The following is a 27,371-nucleotide window of genomic DNA, read 5'->3' as shown; positions in this document are numbered from 1 at the left end:
CCCCCATGCTTCACAGTAGGTATGGTGTTCTTGGGATGCAACTCAGTATTCTTCTTCCTCCAAACACGACGAGTTGAGTTTATACCAAAAAGTTTTACTTTGGTTCATCTGACCACATGACATTCTCCCAATCCTCTGCTGTATCATCCATGTGCTCTCTGGCAAACTTCAGACGGGCCTGGACATGCACTGGCTTCAGCAGCGGAACACGTCTGGCACTGCGGGATTTGATTCCCTGCCGTTGTAGTGTGTTACTGATGGTGACCTTTGTTACTTTGGTCCCAGCTCTCTGCAGGTCATTCACCAGGTCCCCCCGTGTGGTTCTGGGATCTTTGCTCACCGTTCTCATGATCATTTTGACCCCACGGGATGAGATCTTGCGTGGAGCCCCAGATCGTGGGAGATTATCAGTGGTCTTGTATGTCTTCCATTTTCTGATGATTGCTCCCACAGTTGATTTGTTCACACCAAGCTGCTTGCCTATTGTAGATTCACTCTTCCCAGTCTGGTGCAGGTCTACAATACTTTTCCTGGTGTCCTTCGAAAGCTCTTTGGTCTTGGCCATAGCGGAGTTTGGAGTCTGACTGTTTGAGGCTGTGGACAGGTGTCTTTTATACAGATGATGAGTTCAAACAGGTGCCATTCATACAGGTAACGAGTGGGGGACAGAAAAGCTTCTTACAGAAGACGTTACAGGTCTGTGAGAGCCAGAGATTTTCCTTGTTTGAGGTGACCAAATACTTATTTTCCACCCTAATTTACGAATAAATTCTTTACAAATCCTACCATGTGAATTCATGGATTTTTTTTTCACATTCTGTCTCTCACAGTTGAAGTGTACCTCTGGTGCAAATTACTGACCTCTGTCATCATTTTAAGTGGGGGAACTTGCACAATCGGTGGCTGACTAAATACTTTTTTGCCCCACTGTATGCTGATGATATCCAGATTTATTCACCTCTGAAATCAGATGTGTCTGCTTCTTTGCAACCTCTGTTCAACTGTTTGCATGAAGTTAAAATTTGGTTATCACATAATTTTCTTACACTGAACGAGAATAAGACCGAAATCATAGTCTTTGGTAGTCACACTCGGTTAGCTGATGCCCTAGGCCCTCTCACTAGCCATCTCTCGCTCACTGTAAGGAACCTGTGAGTGTTCCTGGATGGCTCTTTTAAACTTCAGAAACACGTCTCCACAGTGGTAAAAAAACAGCTTTTACCAGTTGCGTCAGATATCCAAAGCAAAGCCGTTCCTTCCTTTAAAGGACCTTGAAAAGCTTGTCCACGCATTCATCACATCCAGACTGGACTACTGTCTTCTGCCATTCTTCAGTAATTCAAAATGCAGCTGCGCGTCTTTTAACAGGTACGAGAATCTATGAACGCATAACTTCAACTTTAGCCAAACTACATTGGCTCCCTGTCAAATATCGCAAAGATTTTAAAATTCTTTTGTTCACTTTTAAAATTCTGAATAATTTGGCGCCCAGCTGTCTTTCTGAACTCCTTCACTTATACAATCCCAACAGAGCACTTAGATCGTCCAATCACAGGCTCCTAGCACAACCTAGGTCTCGAATGAAGTCGAGCGGTGACCGGGCCTTTGCATCCGTGGCACCCAGACTCTGGAATAACCTCCCTGTTCATTTTCGTACTGCCGAGCCGATCCAGTCGTTTAAATCACGTCTTAAAACTTATCTTTTTACTTTGGCCTTTGATTCTAACTAGTTGGCTGTTCTAGCTTGTTGTGTTGTTACCTATTGTTTGTTGTCCTGTTTTATTGTTTGTTTTAATTGTCTCATGCTTTTACTGACTGTGAAGCACTATGGTCAACACTGTTGTTTTAATATGTGCTCTATAAATACATTTTGATTTGATTTGTACTCATTCAGGTTAGAGGAATCGCTCAGGACTGACGTCTCTATAATATGTAATCCCTGTAATGCATTTTTAAATGGTCCAAATGTAATTAGACAGTTATAAACAAACTGCTGTGCAATAATTATTTTGTATGTCTTTGTAGATTAAGTAAAATGTTGACATTTGCATTGATTTTATGTCTCTTTCCATTAAATTGAAATGACCATAGAAGTGAGCAGACTTACAAATTCAACAGTGGATCAAATAATGATTTCCCTCACTGTGTAGAGCTGTTACTGCTGGTACTGGTGATGCCAGTCTGGAGTTTTTAAAAATAAACAAGTCAGTAAACTTGTCGGGCCAATAGATGATTCATTTTATTTAATGGCAAAATACTCAGAAACAGCAACTGAAAACAGCTGAAATAAATGTTAAAGCATAACGAAAGGAAGAAAGCTGCTGCTTGGCAATGCCCACATTTGTTTGGTGATGTCCCATCTTCACGTTGTCATTTCCTCCCAGGAATCCATAATAAAATATTTAAAATTATCAGTGGAGAGTAGGCAAATATCTATAAAGGTGGTAATACCTGAGAAGTTTATATGACATTTGGATAAAAGATTTCATTCAACTTAAATGAAGGTGATGGGTAGGGCTGCCACGATTAGTCGACTAGTCACGATTACGTCGACTATCAAAATCGTCGACGACTGATTTAATAGTCGACGCGTCGTTTGAAGCTTTGTAAGATCCAAAAGACGCAGAAATAAGTAGCAGGATTTAAGAGTGTAATAACGGACTGAAACAGAAGATGGCAGCACTGCATGTACAAGGATGCCAGCTGCCGTTAAACCCCGAAGAAGAAGAAGCTGTGTCCCAGAATTCATAGCGCGGCCCTGCACAGTTTCCAACAATGGCGGCAGCTAGTTAGTTTTAATATTACTCTTATTATTCTTTCTGGGTCACAAAATAAACGTTTAACATATTTTCAGGCGAGAATGTAGCTGTGTAAACCTCAAATATCTGCTCAGTTTATCAGGACACCGCATATTTTCAAAAGCGCTCCGACGTTTTCGGAGACGTCTGTTACCCACTAGCTCGATAGCTAGCCGGGGGCTAGGCTAACTAGAGCCGTGAGAACACCGGACTCCCGGCAAATCGTTTTCAAACCCACCGCCGTCTTTCGCTCCTCAGGTTAAACGTGATATATGAGTCACTTAGATAACTTCAAAATGTTATTGTTTTGCCTTTTTTTTTTTTTTTTTTTTTTTTTTTTTTTTTTTCAGTGTTTTATTTGTTCCTGAGTAAATCGGTTTGGCTGAGATTAAAGTTATAGTTTTTACACAGCTGAATAAACGTCAAGCAGACAGCTGATTATCAGAAGTGTGAGATGCTGTTATAGGTTAGATAGCAAGGAGTTTATTAAACTTCACCGAAACAATCTGCAAATTTCATTAAAATTGAATAAACTATCATCTTGTCTTTATTTTTAGTTAGCACAGACCTTAAACACTTCAAGCTGTAAGCTAATGATAGTTATATAAGAGCAGATGCTGCTGGTGCAATAAGCTGTACGTTTTACGTCCAATGGATGATGATCTGATTAGTCGACTAATCGCCAAAATAATCGGTGACTAGTCGACTATCAAAATAATCGTTTGTGGCAGCCCTAGTGATGGGGCGGTTGGGGAAGGAAGTTAGTGTGCAGCACTGGTCCAGAATGCTGTGTGGACCAAGCACAAAGCAGAGGTGAGGTTGTCATTAAAGAACTGGAGTGTAGGATGGAGCTCAGACACTGTGTGGGTAAAAACGGCTGACATCACATTGTGTTGTTTTTTGAGAGCAACAAAATGCTGGTTTAATGCTTTAGTGTTAGCGAACTGTTTATTCCATTTATAGTTTCTCATGTTTCATCCTGTGTTTTGAGAGTTGCCGTTCATCTGTTGAGCCTTCTCCAAGTAATGGTGACGTGGCCTGAATTGTTTGGGTTCAGTCGTATCATCCACGATGCCGCAACTGCTTGGAATTAATGCGGATGACAGGCATGGAATGCTAATGTCATCTCCACCTTGGTGCTGATGGTCGGACAATTTAATTGCTGTGGAAATTTAAAAAAAAAATGTAATCCATAATTTCATATTTATCATAATAGTCTCTGTCAGAAAGGGAAAGAAATGGAAATACATTTTTTCCTGCCCTTTGCTCTCGTTAGAACCCTCTCGGCTTCTCCTGCACCTCCCGATTATGAACAGAGCCTACCTTTGTCGGCAACTTCATTAAAATCTATTTAAATCAACTTCAACAGTAAAGTGCTCCTTCTCACAGCTTGTATGAGCAGCAGTCTCTGGGAACATCATTAGAGAATGTGTGTGCGTGAATATGTGGTACTTCCTCCAAGTTCAAATAACAAGCTCCTTCACAAGTGTCAACACCCCCAACCAATTGCTTAAGTTCGGCAGGCGTGTTCTTACTACAAAGTAGCCCTGGGTGCTCTGAAGGTACATCTGTCGTCTGGGTCCCAGTAAATACGTCACCCATGGGGGAAGAAACACTACTGAACCTTGACTGCTAAATCTCTCATTAACAGGGAAGCAATCCTCTGAACTCTGCTCAGCCTCCTCGCTTTCTCTAAATGTGTATGCCTTTGTTGAAAATGATGCTTCAGATGCGATCTAACCTCACATGAGCTCCTTCTCAGGGAGCGTGGCACTGATGCAAAGAAGCAGTGCCGTCTCAGACAATAATGCACAATAACTCAACTTGAGGCTAAATGTTTGCTAGGAGAGTAAACTTTAACACGAACGTCTCAAAGGCCTGTGATGCACAAAAAAATGTGCCACGTATATTAAAATAGTTCTTGATACCATGTCCTGTGGATTTGTTAAGGATGTTGTGACTCAGGAGTAACATGCCACACACACGGCTTACTTGCACTGCCCGTAAAATAAGCAACAATGATCCAGTGAAAGTGACTACCGTAGCATGTTCTAAATATATGTATGGGGTCTTTGATTTAACAGACTGGTTTACAAAACCAAAGAAAAAGACAGAAAAGCAAATATTAATACACATTTTGCTTTGTACTAATGCAGGATTTAATGTTTGCTAAAATTGATACCATTTGTTATTATACATAAATGTTATGGATCATGTTAGCTGATTAATTGATTTAATTAATTTCAAAGCAAAAAGGGACAAAGAGAACTAGGGAAAGTTTTTTTTTTTAATAACCTGGCTTTTCAAACATTGGCAACAAAAGCATGCAACACATGGAAAAACAACGTGCAATAGATCATGTTTAAACTTGTGTGTGTGTGTGTGTGTTTCTCCTCTCAGGACTCTACTTATCCATTTGGAGAATGGATACCTTGGCAAAGGCCTTGACCAGTTCTCCACCCATATGCACCATTACTACACATATGTGGATAACATTTATAAAGCCCAGAAAGTGCTTCAGGTAAGAACATTATATTTGAACTTGGTTCAGACTGTTAGTCGATCTTTTTTTGTCACTGATCTCAGTTTTTCTGTTTTCATCTATTTACTGATTTCTTGTTACATTGAATAGCAAAGCACAGCAATTTTATCAGATCAAATTTATTATGTAGTTTTACTGTGAACTTCAAGAATGCAAGTTTTTGCAGAATCTAACAATTTTCTACATGTTGATAGATGTAAAGAAACATGCTGCTGCGTCTTCATTTGGCCGCTCTCTTTAGCAGTAGCCAAAGTGGATAATCTGTCTCCATCTTAACCGAACATTTGCATCATACCAAACCTTTGCATATGCTCCTTCATTACATCCATGAGTTTTCTCTCTGGTCTGCTCCATAATCAACTATCTTCATTTTTAATCCTTCAACTCGGCCTTTAGTCTTTTTGTCAGTGATAGCCTTCTAACTATACACACAGTTAGATCCATATATATTTGGACACTGACATAAGTTTTTGTTGTTGTTTTTACCTGTTTACTGAAAAATATTCCAATTATAGTTATACAATGGACATAATGTGCAGACTCTCAGCTTTCATGTGAGGGTTGGCTGAAGATTCAATTGGACGAAGGGTTTAAGAGTTTCAGCTTCTTGACATGTGACATCTAGTTACAAAAGTAATTGGACAATTGAGTCAAAGGTTATTTCATGGGCAGATGTGGGCAATTCCTTTGATATTGATAATTAAGTAGCTAAAGGGCCTGGAGTTGATTTGAGGTGTGATGATTGCATTTGGAAGATTTTGCTGTGAACAGACAATATGCAGTCAAAGGAGCTCTCCATGCAGGTGAAACAAGCCATCCGTAAGCTGCAAAAACAGGAACAAAACATCAGAGAAATTGCTGCAGTCTTAGGAGTGGCAAAATCTTTAGTCCATCCTGAGGAAAAAGAAGGCATTGGTGACCTCAGCAATGCAAAACGACCTGGACGTCCACAGGCAACAGTAGTGGATGATCTCAGAATCATGGTGATGAGAAAACCCTTCACACCAGCCAATCGTGAACAACATTCTTGGATAAATATCCAAGTCTACCATAAAGAGAAGACAACTGTTCCACTGAAGGAAAAAGTACCCTAGACCATTATGGCGCCCCTTCCACTGTGGGGTGGAAAACACCTCAGGTGGGATCTGCTTGTCATGCCAGCAACGTTGGAAACCATCAGGACCATCGAGGTTACTTTTGTTCTCCTCAGAGAATGAAACTTTCTTCCACCTTTCAGTGTCCCATGTTTGGTGCTCTGTAGCAAAGTCCAAACGGTCAGTTCTGTGGCGTTCAAGGAGACGAGACGTTTTTTTTGTTCTTGAAGCCTTTCAGCCTCAGATGGTGTCTGATGGTTATGGGGCTGCAGTCGGCACCAGTAACGGCCTTAATTTGGGTCAAGCATCGTCCAGTGTCTCGACGGACAGCCAGTTGGATCCTCCGGCTCAGTGCTGGTGACATTTTTTTGGGCCTCCGGATCATTTAGGAAATATCAAATGACCGTCTTACAGCGATGGCGTGCTGTGAGAGATCCTGCTTATGCAGTTCAACAACCCGACCACGTTCAACAAGGGAAGGTTTGTTTTCCTTTGCCAACAGAGTATCATGACAGTGAAATGACAGAAAATGACAATGAATCCACATTTTTGAACAGATTTGGCCTTTCAAAGGCAAGTGGTCCTAAACTTTTGATCAGCTGTAAAACAGCCTGTTTCAGTTTAAGTGTTATTTTCAATAAATTGCTCAAAAAAATGTTTTGTCTCACTCCCATTTCTTCTTGTTGCATGTTGAAGCTCAACTTGGAACCTTGTTAAGCTCCAACCATGTCATTTTTCATCAACTGGTCTTAAACTTTTGATTAGGATTGTATTAATGATTTTGTTTTTCATCTGTTCCTGAGTGTCTTTAGATTGTGGCGTGATTGCTTTTTGATATGTTTTAGCCCACTTTGCATTGTCAGACAGGTTCCATCTGAGTGAGTTCTTGATTTAAGAGGTCTGGCAGTAATCAGGCCTGGGTGTGGCTAGTGAAAATGAACCTAGCTTTCCGTAAAATGTGTTTAATCACATGACCACTGCAAGTAAGAATGGGCTCAGAGCTGACCTCTAACCTCTAACCACTCCTGCCTCGACCTTCTCACTCCTACTGGACACCTTGATACTCTCCTGGTGACTTCATACACGTCCTCCACCACCCTCATACTTCTCTGGCACTCAGACTCAGTGAACGCCTTCTGACCTTTTCTATACTGCACATCAATGCTCTGAAAGCAAACCTCACATGTGTAGTACTCTTTCTCAGCATGAAAGCATACTATTACTCGCTGATTGTCATTTCTAGGGATGGGTACTGGTATATAAACGGTAGTAACCAGACCGAAAAGCAGCGCACATTTCGGTGCTTTATTTCGGTGCTTTTTTTCCCGAGCTGTGATACACTTTAGATTCTAGCCAATCATTTTACGTTTCCGAGGATAGTGGGCGGGGCCAGGTACGTACGTTCTTTTAGAGCAGAGCTACAGATTAAAAATGACCAAGGTGAAGCGGTCAAAAGTCTGGCTGTACTTCACAGCAAAAGATGCAAACTCAGCAGCAACAAGTGCTTTAAGGTGATACTGTGATACTGTCAAAGGAGGTAACACCTCGAATCCGATGAAACACCTGGCGACATATAGCATTTTGTTAAAGCCAAGAAATGCGCCGTATTTGATAGCTTGCTGCGAGACCTCACACCGAGCACATCTACTGTTGGTGTGGTGCCTGTTATCGGACCCAGAGTTAGCAACATCCCCCAAAAACCCGAAGAGGAGAGTCCTGGCCCCTAGCCCTGCCAGTGTAGCAGAAATGATGAGGATGATGCAGCAGCAGCCGTTCTTCTCTGTGTGAGTAGCTTCATGTTGTTGGTGTGTAATTTACGTTGAGTAGGCTAACCACGTTATTACATTAATGCATGTAAGGTGAACTAGCAAACATCATCATAGCTACATGCGGCTGTCTTCTTGTTTGATGGCAGATACTCCCTTCACCCTGGCCAAAAAGGCTAAAATGACCAAAGAAAAAGTGGAAAACAGCTAAACATGAGAGGTTTTTGGACAAAGTTTGTGTTTTTTCCATTGTTTAAGCACTGCTTCCAGCCAAGAGTGATACCATATATGCCCCATAGCTGCAGAAAAGGCTAACATTGTTATCTTTTTACAAAAAACAGCTGAACATGAGAGGTTTTTGGACCAATTTTGTGTTCTCCATTCTTTAAGCACCGGTTTGAGCACCGGCACCGTTTCAAAAGTACCGGTTTGGCACCGGTATCGGATAAAACCTAAACGATACCCATCCCTAGTCATTTCTCTTCTTAACATACCTTCAGCAACCCTTTCCTATATCTTCATTTTATTGCTCATCAATGTTATTCCTCTGTAGTTACTACTGCTCTGCACATCACAATCATGAAATCTGGTCCCAGTACACTTTTTATAAATTCAGAAGCTACGTCTTGTAAATGTTTCTGAATAATCTCCCAGTGTCTTGTGTCCATTTTCAGATGCAGCTTAAGAAAAACAAGGCCTTCAGACGGTTCAAAAAACTGCAGGAATCCCGCCCAGAATTCAACAACCAGAAGCTGGAGGACTTGCTCCAACTCCCCCTGCAGCGGATTGATCAGTGAGATTATATATTATTATATTATATATGATCTTAATAAGGTTTTAAAAGTGTGGGGACATAGGGCTTCAGCAAATCAGACAAATATGCAGGTGCCAGACCATTTAAGGATTTAAAAACCAATAAAAGAACTTTAAAATGAATCCTAAATTCAATTGGAAGCCAGTGCAGGGAGGCCAGAACCAGAGTAATGTGCTCAAATTTCCTTCTACCAGATAAAAACCGTGCCGCAGCATTCTGGACTAGTTGCAGGCGTGTCAGAGTGCCCAGTCCAACCCCTATTAAAAGGGAGTTGCAATAATCCAAGCGTGAGGTGATAAAAGCGTGGATACCAGTCTCCAAGTCACGCCTTGAAAGAAAAGGTTTAACCTTCGACAGACGCCTGAGATGATAGAATGATGATTTCACCACCGCATTCACGTGGCCATCAAGAGTAAGTGCAGAGTCGATTTTTAACCCAAGATTGGTAATCGAGCTCTTCAGGTGAAGGGTCAGAGCAGCAAGGTCAACATCAGGGATATCAGAGAGGAACGATTCGGCCCAAACAGAATTGCTTCCGTTTTACGTTCATTAAAATTTAAAAAGTTTTGAGCCATCCATGACTTAACATCACTAAGGCAATCAAGCAGGAGTCTAATTGGGGAGCTATCAGAACGACTGAAAGGAAAATAAAGCTGGCAATCATCAGCATATAGATGAAATGAGACTTTGTGTTTACGAAAGATCGCACCCGGTGGCAGGAGATGAAAACAGTAATGGCCCAAGAATAGATCCCTGTGGGACACCCCACGGCAGAGGGGCCACAGAGGACGATGACGAGCCCACCTTAACACAGAAGCTCCTGTTTGACAGATATGATTTTATCCACAGGAGTGCCAAGCCAGAAATGCCCACACAAAGCTGTAATCGAGAGATCAGCAGGTCGTGATCCACTGTGTCGAATGCAGCAGTCATATCTAGTAGTATAAGCACTACATGTTTACCACAGTCCGTCGTTACCAGAATATCGTTCATAACCTTTGAGAGCTGTCTCTGTGCTATGAAACGGCCTAAAGCCAGACTGAAAAACTTCAAACATTTGAGAGTTGTTTAGATAATCCATCAGCTGAGTGTGAACAACCTTTTCCAAGATCTTACTCAGAAAAGGAAGTTTAGAGATGGGTCTACAGTTTGACTGAACTGAAATATCTGAGCCTGGCTTCTTAAGTAAGGATGAATAACTGCATGCTTAAACTCGCTTGGTACTTGACCTGACAAGAGGCTGGTATTAATTAGGTTCAGAATATGTGGTCCAACAGTAGGAAACACCTTTTTTAGAAAACTGGGACGAGCGACATCATTCGGAGAACCACATGGGTTAGCAGTTAACACAAGCTTCTCGAGTTCAGGTAGAACAATTGGTTGGAAAGCAATAAGCAAATTTAAACAGGGAACATGCACAGCCGGGTCAACAGAAGATAAAGTGGAGGGTCTCAGACTGGCAACCACAAAGAAATTAAGAAACTTATTACACATAACCTCAGAAGATTGCAAAAGAACATGATCCTCTGCATTCAGTACAAAATTTATGGTATTATACAGAACACGAGGGTTATGTGAATTAACAGCAATAAGTTGAGAAAAATAGGCGTTTTTGGCAGTCTTTGCTGCCCTCTGATAAGCTTTCCAGCTCGTCTTAAGAGTTTCCAGAGAGACGTACAGTCAGTCCTTTTTCCATCGCCTTTCACATCTCCTACAGTCTCTTCTAATGGCTCAAGTAAAATCGGTTAGCCAAGGACTGGCCTTGGGTTTACACTGCCTGAGTCTTAGAGGTGCAACAACATCAAGGGCAGATTTACAAACAGAGTCCAGATGAGAGAGTAATCCATCTACGGAGGACGACTCAGAGGGACTGGACACAAGTTGTTCAAATAGTGTTGAAAAACGCTCGGGAGTATCTGAGCCGAAGGCTCGATAGCATCGCGTAGGTGCAGCCGTTTAACAACAGGACTAAGAGGAACAACGTCAAATACAATGGGCATATGGTCACAGAATACAGCATCCTCCACATGTAAGTTACAGACAGATAACCCATATGATAACACCAAGTCCAATGTGTGACCATGTTCTTGAGTGGCACCTTTAACAGACTGAACAAGATGAAAAGAGTTCACCAGGTCCATGAAGTCCTTAGCCAGTGGCTTTCCTGGGCAACAGACGTGTATATTAAAATCACTGAGCAGCAGGACCTGGTCATACCGGGATGCACAGTCAGCGAGAAACTCAGATAAAAAAGCGAGAAACTCAGATACAAACTCCTTGTCTTATTTAGGAGGCCGATAAACTATTGCACACAGCAACGAAGGCGAGTGGCCCAGTTCACACAAACACAATTCAAAGCTGCTGTGGCGTGTCCATGAGGATAGTTGCTTAAACTCAAAGTGTGCTTTAAAAACAGCTAACCCCCCGCCACGACCAGAAGCTCTCAGAGCGCTAAAATGAGCACAGCCAGCGGGCAGCAGTTCAGAAAAGGCGCTTAACTCACCGGGTGAACTCCAGGTTTCAGTCAAACAGAGGAGATACAAAGCATGGGAAGAACAGAAATCCTTCAGGATGAAGGTCTTATTCGCCACCGATCTGGCATTTATTAAAGCCAACCTGAGGGGAGCTGGTTCGGAGACCTCCGCGGCAGTGACAACCAGATCCACCGGTCTAAGGTCTGATCGGTCCATTCGCCTCCAACGCAGATGCCAAAGAGGGAAGGATTTCACAGGGCTTCTCCCGATAGAGCCGACAACGGGAACCAACCAGGAATCCACAGGATCCAGAGCACGCGATGGTACCAAGAGTCGTGGAAAAGATTGATGAACGGAGCGAAGATTGTGAGGAAGGTAAGAAATCTGGATTCTCAGCTTAACAAGGCGACCTCCACGAGTACCCCGTCTCCTGCGTCGCTTCTTCATATCTGGTGGCAGTGGTAGGGGATGCCAGCACAATGGTACTGCTTCCAGGTAGGGAGGCAGAAAACCCTGGCTTTACCAAACCAAACTGAAACTTTGGTGGATGAGCCGATTTTCAATAAGGTCTGGCGATCATACGACAGTATTGAACTGACATGTTGCACAACGTTACCTAAAAACAATAAAATCAGACAGATAAAAAAGAGCGGTTGACGGCGTGCCAAACACACAGGCACCATCTTGCATCTTGTTTACAACAGCAGGGTGCAAGACGCTAGCAGGCAGGGCATACATGGAACAACATAACCAAGTGGCCGGCATAGTGTACAGGAACATCTGTGCTGTGCATGGCCTGGAAGTCCTGAGGTCAAAATGGGAGATGCCCCCAAGGGTGGTGGAGAATGACCGAGCTAAGATCCTGTGGGACTTCCAGATACAGACGGACAAAATGGTGGTGGCTAACCAACCGGACATAGTGGTGGTAGAGAAGCAGAAGAAGACGGCCGTAGTGATCGATGTAGCGGTTCCCAATGACAGCAACATCAGGAAGAAGGAACACGAGAAGCTGGAGAAATACCAAGAGCTCAGAGAAGAGCTGGAGAAGATGAGGAGGGTGAAGGTAACAGTGGTCCCCGTGGTAATCGGAGCACTCGGTGCGGTGACTCCCAAGCTCAGTGAGTGGCTCCTGTCAGGCTTGTCTTTATGTTTTAAAGCAAAATCCTCATCCACACATTTAATGGTGTCAGTTGTGTGTCAATGAAGTTCTCCTGGGGCTCTAGTGGAGCCTTGCAGCCAGACAGCTGACTAATCAAAAGTCACCTTATATGACTAGACTTAAGTTTTAACCTATGTGATACCACCTTAGGTATTTCCAGTTTGTCGAATAATAAACTCCATCTGCTGGAGAGAAGGCCATTAAGTGCAGATGAAAGTTTGGTCAAAGATTAACCTGGTTAAGTGGTTTCATCTTGCTGCAAAATGAATTTATAGAATCTGAATAAAGAAGGAAATGGATCTGTGATGAATCACTGAAGGATCTGTTGTTAGAGGAAGAGCAAAAGAATAGAAACACAATCCACTTCAAATTAAAAAAAAAACAGGCAACAAATTAAATCACTTTCGACGCTCCTCCCCAAATAGACAAAAAGTCCTGTCTTCTTGTCTTTTCTTGTAATAACAAATACATTACAGCCATTATTAGCAATGGTCACTGTTAGCAGGAAGTGGAAATGAAAATCTAATTAAACAAACAGTATAACACAAAGGAAACACTAATGAGCATTATTAGGTACATTTCAAATAATGTAAACCGAACACTCTCATTTAGCCATCTTGTCCTGTTCATTAGCAGCAAACCAAAGAAAATATAATGAGACAACAACATAATCCTGACCATTTTCATATTTCTGATATTCTAATGAAGAATGGAGCTGTACAAAACATGAAGTGGTAAAGAAGATATGCTTTCTGCTCTGTTTGGCAGACATACCGGGTCATTTGGGCATTTGCACATCAGTAAATATAGAAGACAAATTAAATTTCTAATTATTTTGCATGCATGCATTAAGGGTTTGAATTTGTAATTAAGAGACGAGGTGTCAGCAGGCGCCTTTCTGGATGAGTGGACATAACACGGACTTATTGGTGATTACTACACTTTAATAGCTTAAAAGAGAAGAAGCGCTGGTAAATATAGAAGTCTAGAGCATGTGCATTGTGTAAATTAGAACTATAAGCGACCTATAATCGACTTTGTCTCATCGTTCCTTTAAAAGGTAACTAACAGTGATTTATTCAAAGAGTGAAGAACTTTAAGTGTGAATATTATGAAACCTGTTCGAACTGTCCTCTGAATTATTATTAACTATGTTTCCACAAAGATCTGAGCAGTGGAGACAAAATGAAATAAGATAAGATAAGATAGAACTTTATTAATCCCTCGGGTGGGTTCCTCTGGGAAATTCGACTTCCAAAAAGCACAGCAACGACCGAAGTTACAGTTACAGAATTGTTATATATATATACATACACACACACACACACACACACACACACACACACACACATATATAAATACAGAGACAAATATAAATAAAATATACAAAGGGGATAAATAGAATAAATAGGAATAAAAAATAAAAATACAAGTGAATTGCACATTTCAAGTATTGAGTCTAAATGGCAACAAGTGTGAGCCATCAGTGTACTAATAAAGAGAAATGGCCACATGTGAACCTAACCAGGCTAACAAAATCAGTTTCTTTTACTCTAACAAACCAAATTAGTGGTGTATATCCATTTTTTTCTTACTTTGATATTATTCTACTGACATCTAAGTCACCACTGATGACACTAACCCCATGCTACCAAAATATATCATTTTAAGTCTTTTAAAAATATTCTTTCAAGTTGTAGTAATCAGAGGACAAAGAACAATTATTGTAAGTGACATGCATACAAAATAATTTAATATTTTTCAATTGATAAAATTTTAAACATTTTTAAAGATGCATTTCTGACATCAAATAATCTGTCACCTGTGTGGCTTGCAATACAGCCCTCACTCTGACAAGCCCAGTACCTGAACTATAGTTGTGCCATATCATATCATCCACACTGATGCCAGGATAAATTCTTACGGAATATCAGCGTGTCGTATTCATTGTTAGAGCAACACTGTGCATTTATGTTCCTTTGTGCATACGAGACACACCCAGAATCTAGCAGCTGGTCATGTGAAACCCCTATGAAAGTAAATGACTCTATCGTTGGAGCGCACTGTAAGATAGGAAAAGCAAATGGTGGATGGAAATTACTGACGTAGTTACATGGTGGAAAAGCAGGATACAGAAAAAGCAAGGTATAGCATCTCAGGCAGAAATAATTCTAATTATATGGAAACATCGTGCAGGCTCCTACTAAGTTACTTTAGTTAATTAAGTGTTAAGTTACATTATGTCAATAACGGACATAATATGGACACCATGTGGTTCGGAGGTAACCCCCGAGCCAGATGGTGAACACCAGAGTTGAAGGGAGCCACCAGGCTGAAGAAGAAGTCCTATCAGGCTTGATTAACCCGTGGGACTTCGGTCGCAGCTGATAGGTACCGACAGGCAAAGTGGAACTTGGGCAAAAACTCGGGCAACTCAGGAGGGCAAAGCAGCGCTTTTTTTGTATAGTGCAGGTGGAGCGCTGCTGACTTCAACTGAGAACATTATCGGGTGGTGGAAGGAGTAGTTCGAGGACCTCCTTAATCCCACTAGCATGTGTTCTATGGAGGAGGCAGAGTCTGCGGACGAGGGGGACAATTCGTCTTCAGGGGGTTAGGTCACTGAGGCAGTTAAACAAATCCTTGGTGACAGGGTCACTGGGGTAGAAGGGGTTCGGCCTGAGTTCTCTTTCCCTCCTACCTTCGTCGACATGAGGTCATGCTGAGGTACTTGGTGCACAGAGGTTCCCAACTTTCTGCAGAGTCGATAGCTACAAACCTCCAGACTTAATGTGGCGTTCAGATTACCTCAAAAACGGTGTGTAGAGATCTGCTGCCTGAGATTACCCAGCACAATAGAAAGCATTAGATGCAGCGGTGTAAAGCATGGCGCTACTGGACTCTAGAGAAGTGGAGATTTGTTCTCTGGATTGTCTAATAGACGAGTCTGGGTTTGGCGGTTGTAAGGAAAATAGTACTTTTCTAACTGCACTGCGCCAAGTGTAATGTTTAGGGGAAGGGGGATTATGGTGTTTAGTTGGCCCCTTATTTCCATTGAAAGGAACTCTTAACGCTTCAGCATACCAAGAAGAGTTTGAGGGATGGCCCCTTCCTGATCCAACATGACTGCATAACAGTGTACAAAGCAAGGTGTGGGCTGCACAGAGTCCTAACCTCAACCCATTTAGAAGACCTCTGGGGTGAATTAGAGCACAGACTGTGAGCCAGGCCGTCTTGTCCAACACCAGTGTCTGACCTCACAAATGCTCTTCCAGAAGGATGTTCGAATATTCCCATGAACACATCCCTGTACCTTGTGGAAAGCCTTCCCATAGAGTTGAAGCCCTCTACACTGGATTTCCATGTTTGTTTTCATGTTTCAGTAAATTCCTGAACCCAGTTTTTCAAGCAAAATACTAAGAAATGAGGTATGGTGCTATAGTTCTCACAGTGCTGTGTTTTTCAAATAGTACTTGCACTATTACACTGCATCGTTGGTGCTCTGTAACATCCCTTATTAAACTCATTCCACCAAATGGACCAGAAGCAATGATTTGCAGGGTGCTAGCATTACAACTTGCCTCATTCACTGGCACCACTTTGTCTCTATAACAAGCCCAGACTAAAAAAAAAACAAAAGGGAAGACTGCAAAGGCAGAGACGAGCACAGTGGAAATCAATGTCAGCTGTCAATGCACTTCAAGGTCACATCGTCCTAGTAAAAAGGAGCATGGATTTCTCTTCACAACTGTTGTCTTAGGCAATTCAATTCAATTCAATTCAATTTTATTTATATAGCGCCAAATCACAACAAAAGTCGCCTCAAGGCGCTTCAGAGGCTTAAACTTGATAGAATCTCTATGAATTTGTCTGAACATATTTAAACTGAATTTGAACGTTTTTTTTTTAATTTTGCTTTTGCTATTTTACATTAAGTCAAGTTTAAATAACTTTAAAAAAATTCATTTTTTTTATATATAGACATAAAACCCAAATTAAAAATGTTTAAGAGATAGTTATACTACTTTATATTGCTGGTGATTTTCCTTTGATTCTGAATAATTTAATCTGTAGCCAATCGGGGGAAAACCCCCAAGCATGTGGCTTATTATTACTCGTTTGTTTTTAGAGGCATCCTTGACCTATGAGTCAGAATCTGAATCACCTTTATTGCCAAGTTGGTACACACACAATTTGTTGTTGAATAATTATAATTTTTGTTGGTGTGGTCCTGTGTCAGTTTAGCTTTTTGAAACAAAGACAACACTCTTAAGTGGTGGACTGGAATTGCATTGGGGTCTCCTATGGTCAGGCACCTACAGTGGAAAGTTGACTGTATTCACCTTTCAGTATTATCTGGGGGTAAACAAAATACAGCTGACGGCAAAAATCTGACCTGCACTCACATGTTCTCTAAAGTGAGCTAGATATCACCATAAATATATACAAATAAGCATCTTGGAATTATTCCGGATTAGCGTCGTGCCACATCATACCATTCTTTATAAAACTGTTAAAATGTTTAGGTGATTCAGAAAGTGTCATGTCATCCTGTTAGTGATCACATACATTAGTTCTGTAGCGCACACAATGAGACCAGGCATGTCTAACAGCCCGCCGGTCTCGATGATGATTTACTGCCTAAAAAGTGAGCAGCTTTAACAACCTGCAACAAAGCATAAATACTGTTTTGTATAAAACACAAAATAATTCAATCATTTCTCTCTTTTCTCCACATTGTAGGGTTTTTACCTTTTAATGTAAAGTGCCTTGAGGCAACTGTTGTTATGATTTGGTGCTTTAACCTCCTGAGAACTGAGGATAAAAAGTTTCTTTCAGTTTACCTTTTTTTTGTCCACTACAGAGGACATAATGAATAGGCTGGATCTCAAGAGGATATAAATTGAATAAGAACGTCTCCAGGACAGTCTCCAGGAGAGAGGCCATTAACAAGAGGAGAGCTAGACTGGGCTGTAGAAGGGCATCAACCCGGCAGCACGACTCGTATGTGCTCCTGTGTGCGAGGAGAAACCAGGGGTGGCTTTTATAGCCTCAAAATCATATCACATTATTTAAAAAATTGCATTGCTTATATTTATGACAACATAGAAAAATACTGAACATGTTATCTGTGACTGTAGCTTGCACGCACCGACATTTATTACTGCAACCAAAATAAGTAACGTTTATTTATTAAGCGCTCTAATTCTCTATAGGTTTCTTTTGTTCACGTGTGTCTTTAATAAAATTAAAGTTGCAGTGTAAACTGTGCAACTGCATCGACTTATTGTTCCAGGTTTTATTCACACATACAGAAAATGCCATTTAGTTGTTTCTGGGGGCTTTAATTCAAACATCATTTCTAATCTGCACCTGGAGTAAAAGTCAGGATTTATAGTCAGTATTTCATTTGTTCACTATGAGAAGGATACGATCAAACCAGTGCAGCTCTCCATCTCATCAGGGTACTGCTGTATCTGTCTGTCGTCATCTCAGGCAAAAATACTTCAAAGTAAAACTCGATCTTTCCATCTGAGTTAGTCGGGACAGTTCGCACATTTCTTTGGCTCGTTAGGCTTTTTTGACACTGCTGCTGTTTGAATGTAACCAGTCCACAATTACAGAGCCAAGAGTATCCTGTTCAACAGTGGCTATAACTCTGAGAATGGGGGAAACTACGTGACCGTTTCTATTGTCAGGTAATATTGTGACCTTATTTCTTTTCTGTCTTCTCACAGGTATAAACATTTCCTGCAGGATCTGACAGCCAACATCAGTGTAGACCACCCAGAGTATGAACAGCTTTTAAGTAAGTGTCTTTGCTGCCGTCTGTAGTAATTAGAGCAGGGCGATATGACCAAAATATTTATCACCATATACATTTGAAAATTTGTGATAACGATATAACTGATGATATAATTGATGTGAGACAAAATACTTTACAACTCCTCAACTTTATTAGTGCAAAAAAAACACATCAATGTATTTTCATTTAAACAAGCAGCTGTTTTTTACATTAAAGTTATATAAAATGTAACAGTGCAAATGCAAATTCCTCGCTGACAGTTTAACCAAAAGGCGTTTCCAGTGGAAACTGGCCGACACATCCTCAGCATAACCATGTATAATATCCACAAAACTTAAAGAGGTTATACACACACAATACAGTAATATTATGTTGAAGCACAGTACGTATCACTCCGCGAGGCTCCGCCTACGATAGCCGTAATGCTCCGACAATCCATCAAGCGGTGCGGCTTCGAAGCTAAGCAAAGTCGTACTGAAACATTTGACAGATTTTCGAGCGCCGTGCACATAAAATCGTTTCCAGGTCAGTAAACACAACCAGAGTTCATACATAAGGCACACGGGATTATAAGGGGCTCTGTCGACTTTCAGAAAAATCAAAGGATGATTTTAAGTGCGCCGTATTTTCCAAACAACACGGTAATAACGACGGCCCGCTAGCATGCGCTACCAAAAATAGTGCTTTGTTGTGTATCTGAGGGACGAAAGCTAAACCAGTTCCACACCAGTGAAGCTGCAGCATTTTTACAAACCAGTTCAGGTTCATCTGTTTCATTCAACGATCCGCTTTCGCTCTTCTCATTCTGCGTCGCCGCCATGCTTTTTCCGCCATGTGCGTATGAAAACAAAGGCACTGCACATGCGCATTTTACCCATATTCTATCGCCATATTTCATTTTCTTATCGTTGTCCAACATTATACCGGTATCACTGTGAACGGTATGATATGGCCCAGCCCCAGTTATTACCAACCAGCTTCTGTTCAGTAGCTGCTGTTGTGTCCTCATGTCTCCATTCTGATATGGCCCGGCCCCAGTAGTAATGTTGTCTACAGGTCGACTGTGATTTTTTGTTACAGAACGATGTGTACAAGCTGTAGAAGAAGGTTAATATTACTGAAAAATGTCTTTCTGTTTCACAGTGTGAACATCGTTAGTTTGTCAAACACAAAAGCTCACTCTCACTGCGATTTACATGTGACGAAGCACTTTCTAGAATGTAGAGCTAGTTTCCCATCAGCAGGAAAACAGACTGAGGAGAAAAACCCGAAACAAAACAACCTGTTAAAAACCTTCATCATAGCAGACTGGCTCGTATTCACAGACAGCCCTCATTATTTTATCTGAGCAAAAATAAGAGCAGTGTTTAGCTTTCATTTGTTTTTTTGTCGTAGCGCTCGACTAGAAGAGAAATAAAAGGCAAAGCTTGGTATTTGTGTAAGTTCTAGTTTGATGTGGATTTTGACTTAATTAATTGGGAACGGATCAGAGGATATTAAGGGGCGAGCTTTATTAATAAATAAAATCTTCAACATCAACACGAATCTCGATAATGACTATTTTCAATCGTCAAATAAACAGCAAATCTGACTCAAGTGCGAATATACACAAAGAATTATTTATGTGTATCAATTAAAATCCCATTGCTGGTGTGCTGCCTTTGCTTACAAATTAAAACAGCCTCCGACTCTAAGATGAGGGAACATATCTAACTTTACCTCACCATGACTTTTCCTCTTCTCATTAGATCTGTTTTTAAACTCTGCTGCTTTTCAGTGTGTGTGTGTGTGTGTGTGTGTGTGTGTGTGTGAGTTTGCTTGTGTCAAAATTGGGGACTTCTGTCAGCTCACACACCAGTCAATTGGGGACACCTCTACCTTTGGGGACCAAAACCACCGTCCCCAATTAGATTTACCTCTAACAACGTTCAGCATGCTCTAAAACATATTTTAATCCAAAAATCTCACCTGTCCCCAAAAGTGACATTTTTTAGATTTTTTGTGTATGTGTATGACATTGCCCCCAAAAATTTTTGCAATCTGTGTATAACTCTATGTTGCCCCTAGTGGAAGTGTGTGAAATTGCAAGAATTTCCACTGTCCCCAAAAGTGACATATCTTGGATTTTTTTGTGTGTGTATTACCTCTCCCTAACCCTTATATTATTATAGTGTAAGATTTCTTTTAATATATTGATCTTTTTTGAAAATCTTATTCAACATTCTTCTGTATGAATGGTTTTATATAAACAAACATTTGTTCTCTTGACTAAATAATAGAAATCAATAGACTATTTAGTAGATTATATTTTTAAAGGGTAAAGAAGACACTAGAAAATACAAAAGAGTCATATTTCACGTAATTATGATATAAATAGTTTTAATATTTTTTAAAGAATTATTTGGCATGATGTGAAGCAGATGCATGAAATAATGGAGCACTTTAGGTTCATATTTGCTTTCTGAACTGCAGCTTGACATAAATTACTCTAAATTCTTGATACTTTTAGTGCAAAATATTTAAGATGTTTCTTGAATTTCTGTTGGATGGTGCAGGGATCCAAAATTTGGTGAAACAGCTGAGCTAAATTTAAATTTCAATGTTAATACCTAAAAAGCATAAAAAGTCACAAGCATATGGCATAAAACTTAATTCTCACCAAAGTTTCTTTAAGAGCTGATCAAAAACTGTGTAAGACAATGGTCATTACATATGAATCATGACAGAAAAAAAAATTATATCCTGGATACAAGTGGGAAAGATTAGCTTCTGTAGCATGGTTGACTGGGTCTTAGAGATATGTGCAGAGCTTGACTCAAGTCAAGTTCAAAGTCAGCTTTATTGTGAAAACCCACATGTACAGATGATACACAGGAATTTTAAATTGTAATGCTCCCACGGTCTACAGTGTACAGTGAAAACCTTAAAGATAAAAACAAAACAAAAGTCCTATGTACAACATAATACAATGAACACTAGTGTCATACAATCAGAGTGCTTTCGGGAAAGAGTTTGTGTGCAAGTGGGGGTGGGGCAGTAAGTCAAAGGGCGATGTTTAGAGTTTTGTATGTCTGTCGGGTGGGGGGGCTCAGAGGAAAGAGATGAATGCAGGTCTGGAGTTCGTGTGTGTGTGAGAGTGAAGAGGCACAGAGCAGGGACAGCCTAAAGATAGGGGAGGTGAGGTAAGACCTCTATGTCACCATAGGCCTTGATCGCAGCCATAGAGGTGTGTGCAAGCAGCAGCATGTAGAGCAGCTTTAAAGGTATGAAAAGTGATTAAAACTTTTTTAGTTTTTTATACCTATATCTTAAGGGTTCTGCTGACAAGTTTCAGCATTTTCTGTTTGAATGTAAGAAAGTTATTTAGTAATAACTGCTAATACTGGCTTGCTAGATGTGCCCTTGATGATTTGGGAAAAAAAAGATTCGAGCTAATTAGCCCGAAAAAGCTAGCCACATATAAGTTACACATTCAGAGCCGTCTTGGATTAAACATCAAGGGATGTTTGAATGAACCAAACATTCAATATTTTAGGGGATTTAATTTTTTTTATGCTTTTATGATTCTAAAATAATAAAGGATGTTTATTAGCATCCTTAAGTTTTTCATGTGCAAGCTAACAATGAGGATTATCTTGTTAATTAAGAGAGGCTAATGAAACGGAAAAAATAAATAAGCTTTATAAAGAGGAATATTATGCTATTTGTTTAATTTATTTATTTATTATTCTGAAACAAAGAAACATAAATAAACTGCAGGATTTTGAATGTCCCCATTTAGGTTAAAGTGGAGTGTATTTGTGTTAGAAACGTCCCCAAAAGTCATAAGAATATGGCATACTAGTGACTATAGTTGGATATAGTTTTGTATTTTTTTTTTTGATATCATGTCCCTATTTTCTGTATAAAACTATCCATGAAGTCAGAGAACAATTTATCAATGATTCCCACACTCAAGTAAGGGCTATGTTGTAAAATCCTTCATTATGTCTAAGATTTGAAAATATGGAACAAATACCAATCAGAATGAGGATTAAGATAAAGCAATCCATCCCCAAATCATTACACATACCTCAACATATGCATATGTTTAATAATCAGAGTTCATTGTATTTACCAGTTCCAGTTATTTTCCAGTTATTGTATTTTTAAAAATAGTGTCATGTCCCTTTTTCAGTATAACTCCATGCATGAAGTTCGAGAACAATTTATCAATGATCCCCACACTCAAGTAAGGGTTATGTTAAAAAAAAAACAACCCCTTCATTATGTCTAAGATTTAAAAATACAGAACAAATACCTTAATATATGCGTGTGTTTAATGATCAGAGTTCATTGTATTTACCAGTTCCCTAAGGAAAGTTTCCCATTGAATGTCCCCATTTAGGTTAAAGAGGAGTGTATTTGTGTTAGAAACATCCCCAAAAGTCATAAGTATATGGCATACCTATGACTATAGTCGGATATGTTTTTGTATTGTTTTTTAAAAATAGTGTCATGTCCCTTTTTCAGTATAACTCCATACATGAAGTTCGAGAACAATTTATCAGTGATCACCACACTCAAGAGTTATGTTGTAAAATCCTTCATTATGTCAAAGATATGAAAATATGGAACAAATACCAATCAGAAGGAGGATTAAGATAAAGTAATCCATCCCCCAAATCATTACACATACCTCAACATATGCATATGTTTCATTATGAAACATATGCATATGTTGAGGTATGTGTAATGAGTTCGTTGTATTTACCAGTTCCCTAAGGAAAGTTTCTCATTGAATGTCCCCATTTAGGTTAAAGCGGAGTGTATTTGTGTTAGAAACGTCCCCAAAAGTCAGAAGTTTATGGCATTCTAATGACTATAGTTGGATATGCTTTGGGATTTTTTTAAAAGATGTTATCATGTTCCTTTTTTCTGTATAAATCTACCTATAAAGTCAACAAACAATTTATCAGTGATCTCCTCACTCAAGTAAGGGTTATATTTGTAAAATCCTTCATTATGTCTAAGATTTGAAAATATGGAACAAATACCAATCAGAATGAGGACTAAGATAAAGCAATCCATCCCCCAAATCATTACACATATCTTAATATATGCAGATGTTTAATAATCAGAGTTCATTGTATTAACCAGTTCCCTAACGAAAGTTTCCCATTGAATGTCCCCATTTAGGTTAAAGCAGAGTGTATTTGTGTTAGAAACGTCCCCAAAAGTCATAAGCATATGGCATAGACTATAGTTGGATATGTTGCGGGATTTTTTTTCTAAAAATAGTATCATGTCCCTTTTTCAGTATAAATCTATCCATGAAGTCTGTAAACAATTTATCAATGATCCCCACACTCAAGCAAGGGTTATGTTAAAAAAAAGAACAACCCCTTCATTATGTCTAAGATTTAAAAATACAGAACAAATACCAATCAGAATGAGGACTAAGATAAAGAAATCAATCCGAAAAGTAGTTACACATACCTTAACATATGCATGTGTTTAATGATCAGAGTTCATTGTATTTACCAGTTCCCTAAGGAAAGTTTCCCACTGAATGTCCCCATTTAGGTTAAAGAGGAGTGTATTTGTGTTAGAAACATCCCCAAAAGTCATAAGTATACTGTACGGCATACCTATGACTATAGTCAGATATGTTTTTGTATTGTTTTTTACAAATAGTGTCATGTCCCTTTTTCAGTATAACTCAATAGATGAAGTTCAAGAACAATTTATCAGTGATCACCACACTCAAGAGTTATGTTGTAAAATCCTTCATTATGTCAAAGATATGAAAATATGGAACAGTTACCAATCAGAATAAGGACTAAGATAAAGCAATCCATCCCCCAAATCATTACACATATCTTAATATATGCAGATGTTTAATAATCCGAGTTCATTGTATTAACCAGTTCCCTAAGGAAAGTTTCCCATTGAATGTCCCCATTTAGGTTAAAGAGGAGTGTATTTGTGTTAGAAACATCCCCAAAAGTCATAAGTATATGGCATACCTATGACTATAGTCGGATATGTTTTTGTATTGTTTTTTAAAAATAGTGTCATGTCCCTTTTTCAGTATAACTCCATACATGAAGTTCGAGAACAATTTATCAGTGATCACCACACTCAAGAGTTATGTTGTAAAATCCTTCATTATGTCAAAGATATGAAAATATGGAACAAATACCAATCAGAAGGAGGATTAAGATAAAGTAATCCATCCCCCAAATCATTACACATACCTCAACATATGCATATGTTTCATTATGAAACATATGCATATGTTGAGGTATGTGTAATGAGTTCGTTGTATTTACCAGTTCCCTAAGGAAAGTTTCTCATTGAATGTCCCCATTTAGGTTAAAGCGGAGTGTATTTGTGTTAGAAACGTCCCCAAAAGTCATAAGCATATGGCATACTAATGACTATAGTTGGATATGTTGCGGGATTTTTTTTCTAAAAATAGTATCATGTCCCTTTTTCAGTATAAATCTATCCATGAAGTCTGTAAACAATTTATCAATGATCCCCACACTCAAGCAAGGGTTATGTTAAAAAAAAAAAACCTTCACTATGTCTAAGATTTAAAAATACGGAACAAATACCAATCAGAATGAGGACTAAGATAAAGAAATCCATCCGAAAAGTAGTTACACATACCTTAACATATGCAGATGTTTAATAATCAGAGTTTATTGTATTAACCAGTTTCCTAAGGAAAGTTTCCCATTGAATGTCCCCATTTACGTTAAAGCGGAGTGTTTTTGTGTTAGAAACGTCCCCAAAAGTCATAAGAGTCAGGTATACCAATAACTATTGTTGCATATGTTTTTGCAATTTTTAAATGGAGGTATATTTCTGTATTTAGTATTAATCTACCCTTGAGATCAGTGACAAAACCGTTAATGGTCACTGATCGTTAATGACGATCAGTTAATGATCACTGTACTCTGGTACTATATCAATTCAATTTCATTTATGTATATCCTTTTGATTGTCCTCATTCAGGTTAACGCAGTGCATTTTTGTTAGAAATGTCCCCGGAAGTCATAAGAGTCATCTTCTTTGGCAGTTTTTAATTGTCGCTTGTCTATTTGTTATTCATGTTAAATCTACTCGTAACATCAGTGAAAACTAAAATTAAGATATCCATTCTAAAATCGTACAGCTTGTCTTATCACTCACAGATCTTTAATACTGTACTTATTGGTGCCCTGATGTAAAGGATATTTTGATTGCTTCTAATGTAGGTTAAAGTAGTGTGTTTATTAATAATTAAATTAAATCTTTTATGATAGGTTTGGATAGTTTCTGAAAATCAAATGAACTCTTGGTAATTGTGTTCAAATTATCTGTGTTAACAATTCATAGGTGAAATTAGAAATTTCTTTTAGTTTAAATAGAATATAAAAACTAGTTTAACTGTCTAATGTTTGCCTATTTAACTGATGTTTATCTACTCAAGACTAACCAAGCTGAAGCAGCATCATGAGAAATGCCTGAAATGTAAAAAAAAATTGATCTGCAAAATCCAGATTCCTCAAGCAATGAGATTGAGTCTCTTCTGTCAGGTATGGAGCCAACAAAAACACAATAGAACAAGAAAACGGATCAAGATGAAGACAGGGGACCAGGGACTTCTTCCCAGTGAACATATTTGGAAGCAAAGTTCTTGCCTTACAATTTGCTGGTAACAAACACTCAATAGTACAGATGATTTTTTTTTATCCAAGTTTCTCTGCATTAATGATGTGCATATAAACTCCCAAAACAACACAGTAGTAATAAATGCAGTCAAAAATTTAAATTGTTCTGTGGCCGAGACATTGGACATAGTTTTGATTTCTTCAAGATAAATAGAGACCTTAATTATTGTTTAGATTATTGTTAGATTGGGTAGTTAACATTACATTGTACTTTGAAGGAATTGCCTTTAAGGGAAGTATGGTCCCCAAAACTGACATAAAATAACTTGTGTATGTGTGTATTGCTGAAGACCCCGAATGGAAGTAAGGTCCCCAAAAGTGGCATAAAATAGTTTGTGTATGTGTGTGTCGCCGAAGACCCCAAATGGAAGTAAGGTCCCCAAAAGTGGCATAAAATAGTTTTTTTTATCTGTGTATCGCTGAAGACCCCAAAGGGGACATTAAACATTCCAAGTCCCCAATGGGAAGGTAAAAATACTGTCTGGACAAAAGTTGCTTAAAATTAAAATCTCAAGTGCGTGTGTGTGAGCGTGTGTGTGAGCGTGTGTGTGTGTGTGTGTGCGTGTGTGTGAGCGTGTGTGTGTGCGTGTGTGTGAGCGTATGTGTGTGTGTGTGTGAGTGCGTGTGTGTGTGTGTGTGTGTGCGTGTGTGTGTGTGTGTGTGTGCGTGTGTGTGAGCGTGTGTGTGTGTGTGTGTGAGTGCGTGTGTGTGAGCGTGTGTGTGTGCGTGTGTGTGAGCGTATGTGTGTGTGTGTGTGAGCGTGTGTGTGCGTGTGTGTGTGTGTGTGTGTGTGTGTGTGTGAGCGTGTGTGTGTGTGTGTGTGTGAGTGTGTGTGTGAGCGTGTGTGTGTGTGTGTGTGTGTGTGTGTGTGAGCGTGTGTGTGTGTGCGCGCGTCAGCCTGCCTGGATTGTAAAGGGAATTGTTTAAAAAAAGAACCTCGTATGAAATTAAGCAGACTAACAAATATCACACAAGACTTTGTTGTTCATTTCTTGTGTCCATTTGCTTTTCCTGTTCTTTGTTACTTTTTCCTGTGGTGCTCCAGTGTCTGACTCGTATAGTAACCAAGTCTGACCGGACTAGCAGCAGCTCTCCAATCCTCCTGTTGTGGTCAAACACTATCTAAAGAGAAAATAAGTAGAATAAAGAGCTGTGAGGAGTGTGGATGTCTTTAGAGTGTCTAATTCATGTATTATTAATGCATCGTCCAGAACTCAG

General features: G+C 39.5%; 1 protein-coding gene across 3 annotated transcripts in view; it reads left to right on the top strand.

Moving 5' to 3' along the window:
- Nucleotides 1-27,371, top strand: part of arhgef39 (Rho guanine nucleotide exchange factor (GEF) 39) — a 72,768-nt gene that overhangs the window by 10,812 nt on the left and 34,585 nt on the right. For all 3 annotated transcript variants that reach the window (XM_085251538.1, XM_085251540.1, XM_085251537.1), the window contains 3 exons: nt 5,199-5,319; nt 8,875-8,993; nt 18,383-18,453. In XM_085251538.1, coding sequence (XP_085107664.1) covers nt 5,199-5,319; nt 8,875-8,993; nt 18,383-18,453 — 311 coding nt within the window. The remainder of the gene's footprint in view (nt 1-5,198; nt 5,320-8,874; nt 8,994-18,382; nt 18,454-27,371) is intronic.

This window comes from Mchenga conophoros, linkage group LG17 (assembly GCF_057382185.1).
Source record: "Mchenga conophoros isolate Kocher_MC1m ecotype Shallow Benthic linkage group LG17, M_conophoros_male_GT1.1, whole genome shotgun sequence".
In the NCBI taxonomy this organism is placed as follows: domain Eukaryota; kingdom Metazoa; phylum Chordata; class Actinopteri; order Cichliformes; family Cichlidae; genus Mchenga; species Mchenga conophoros.
This window is presented reverse-complemented; position numbering and strand designations above follow the sequence as displayed.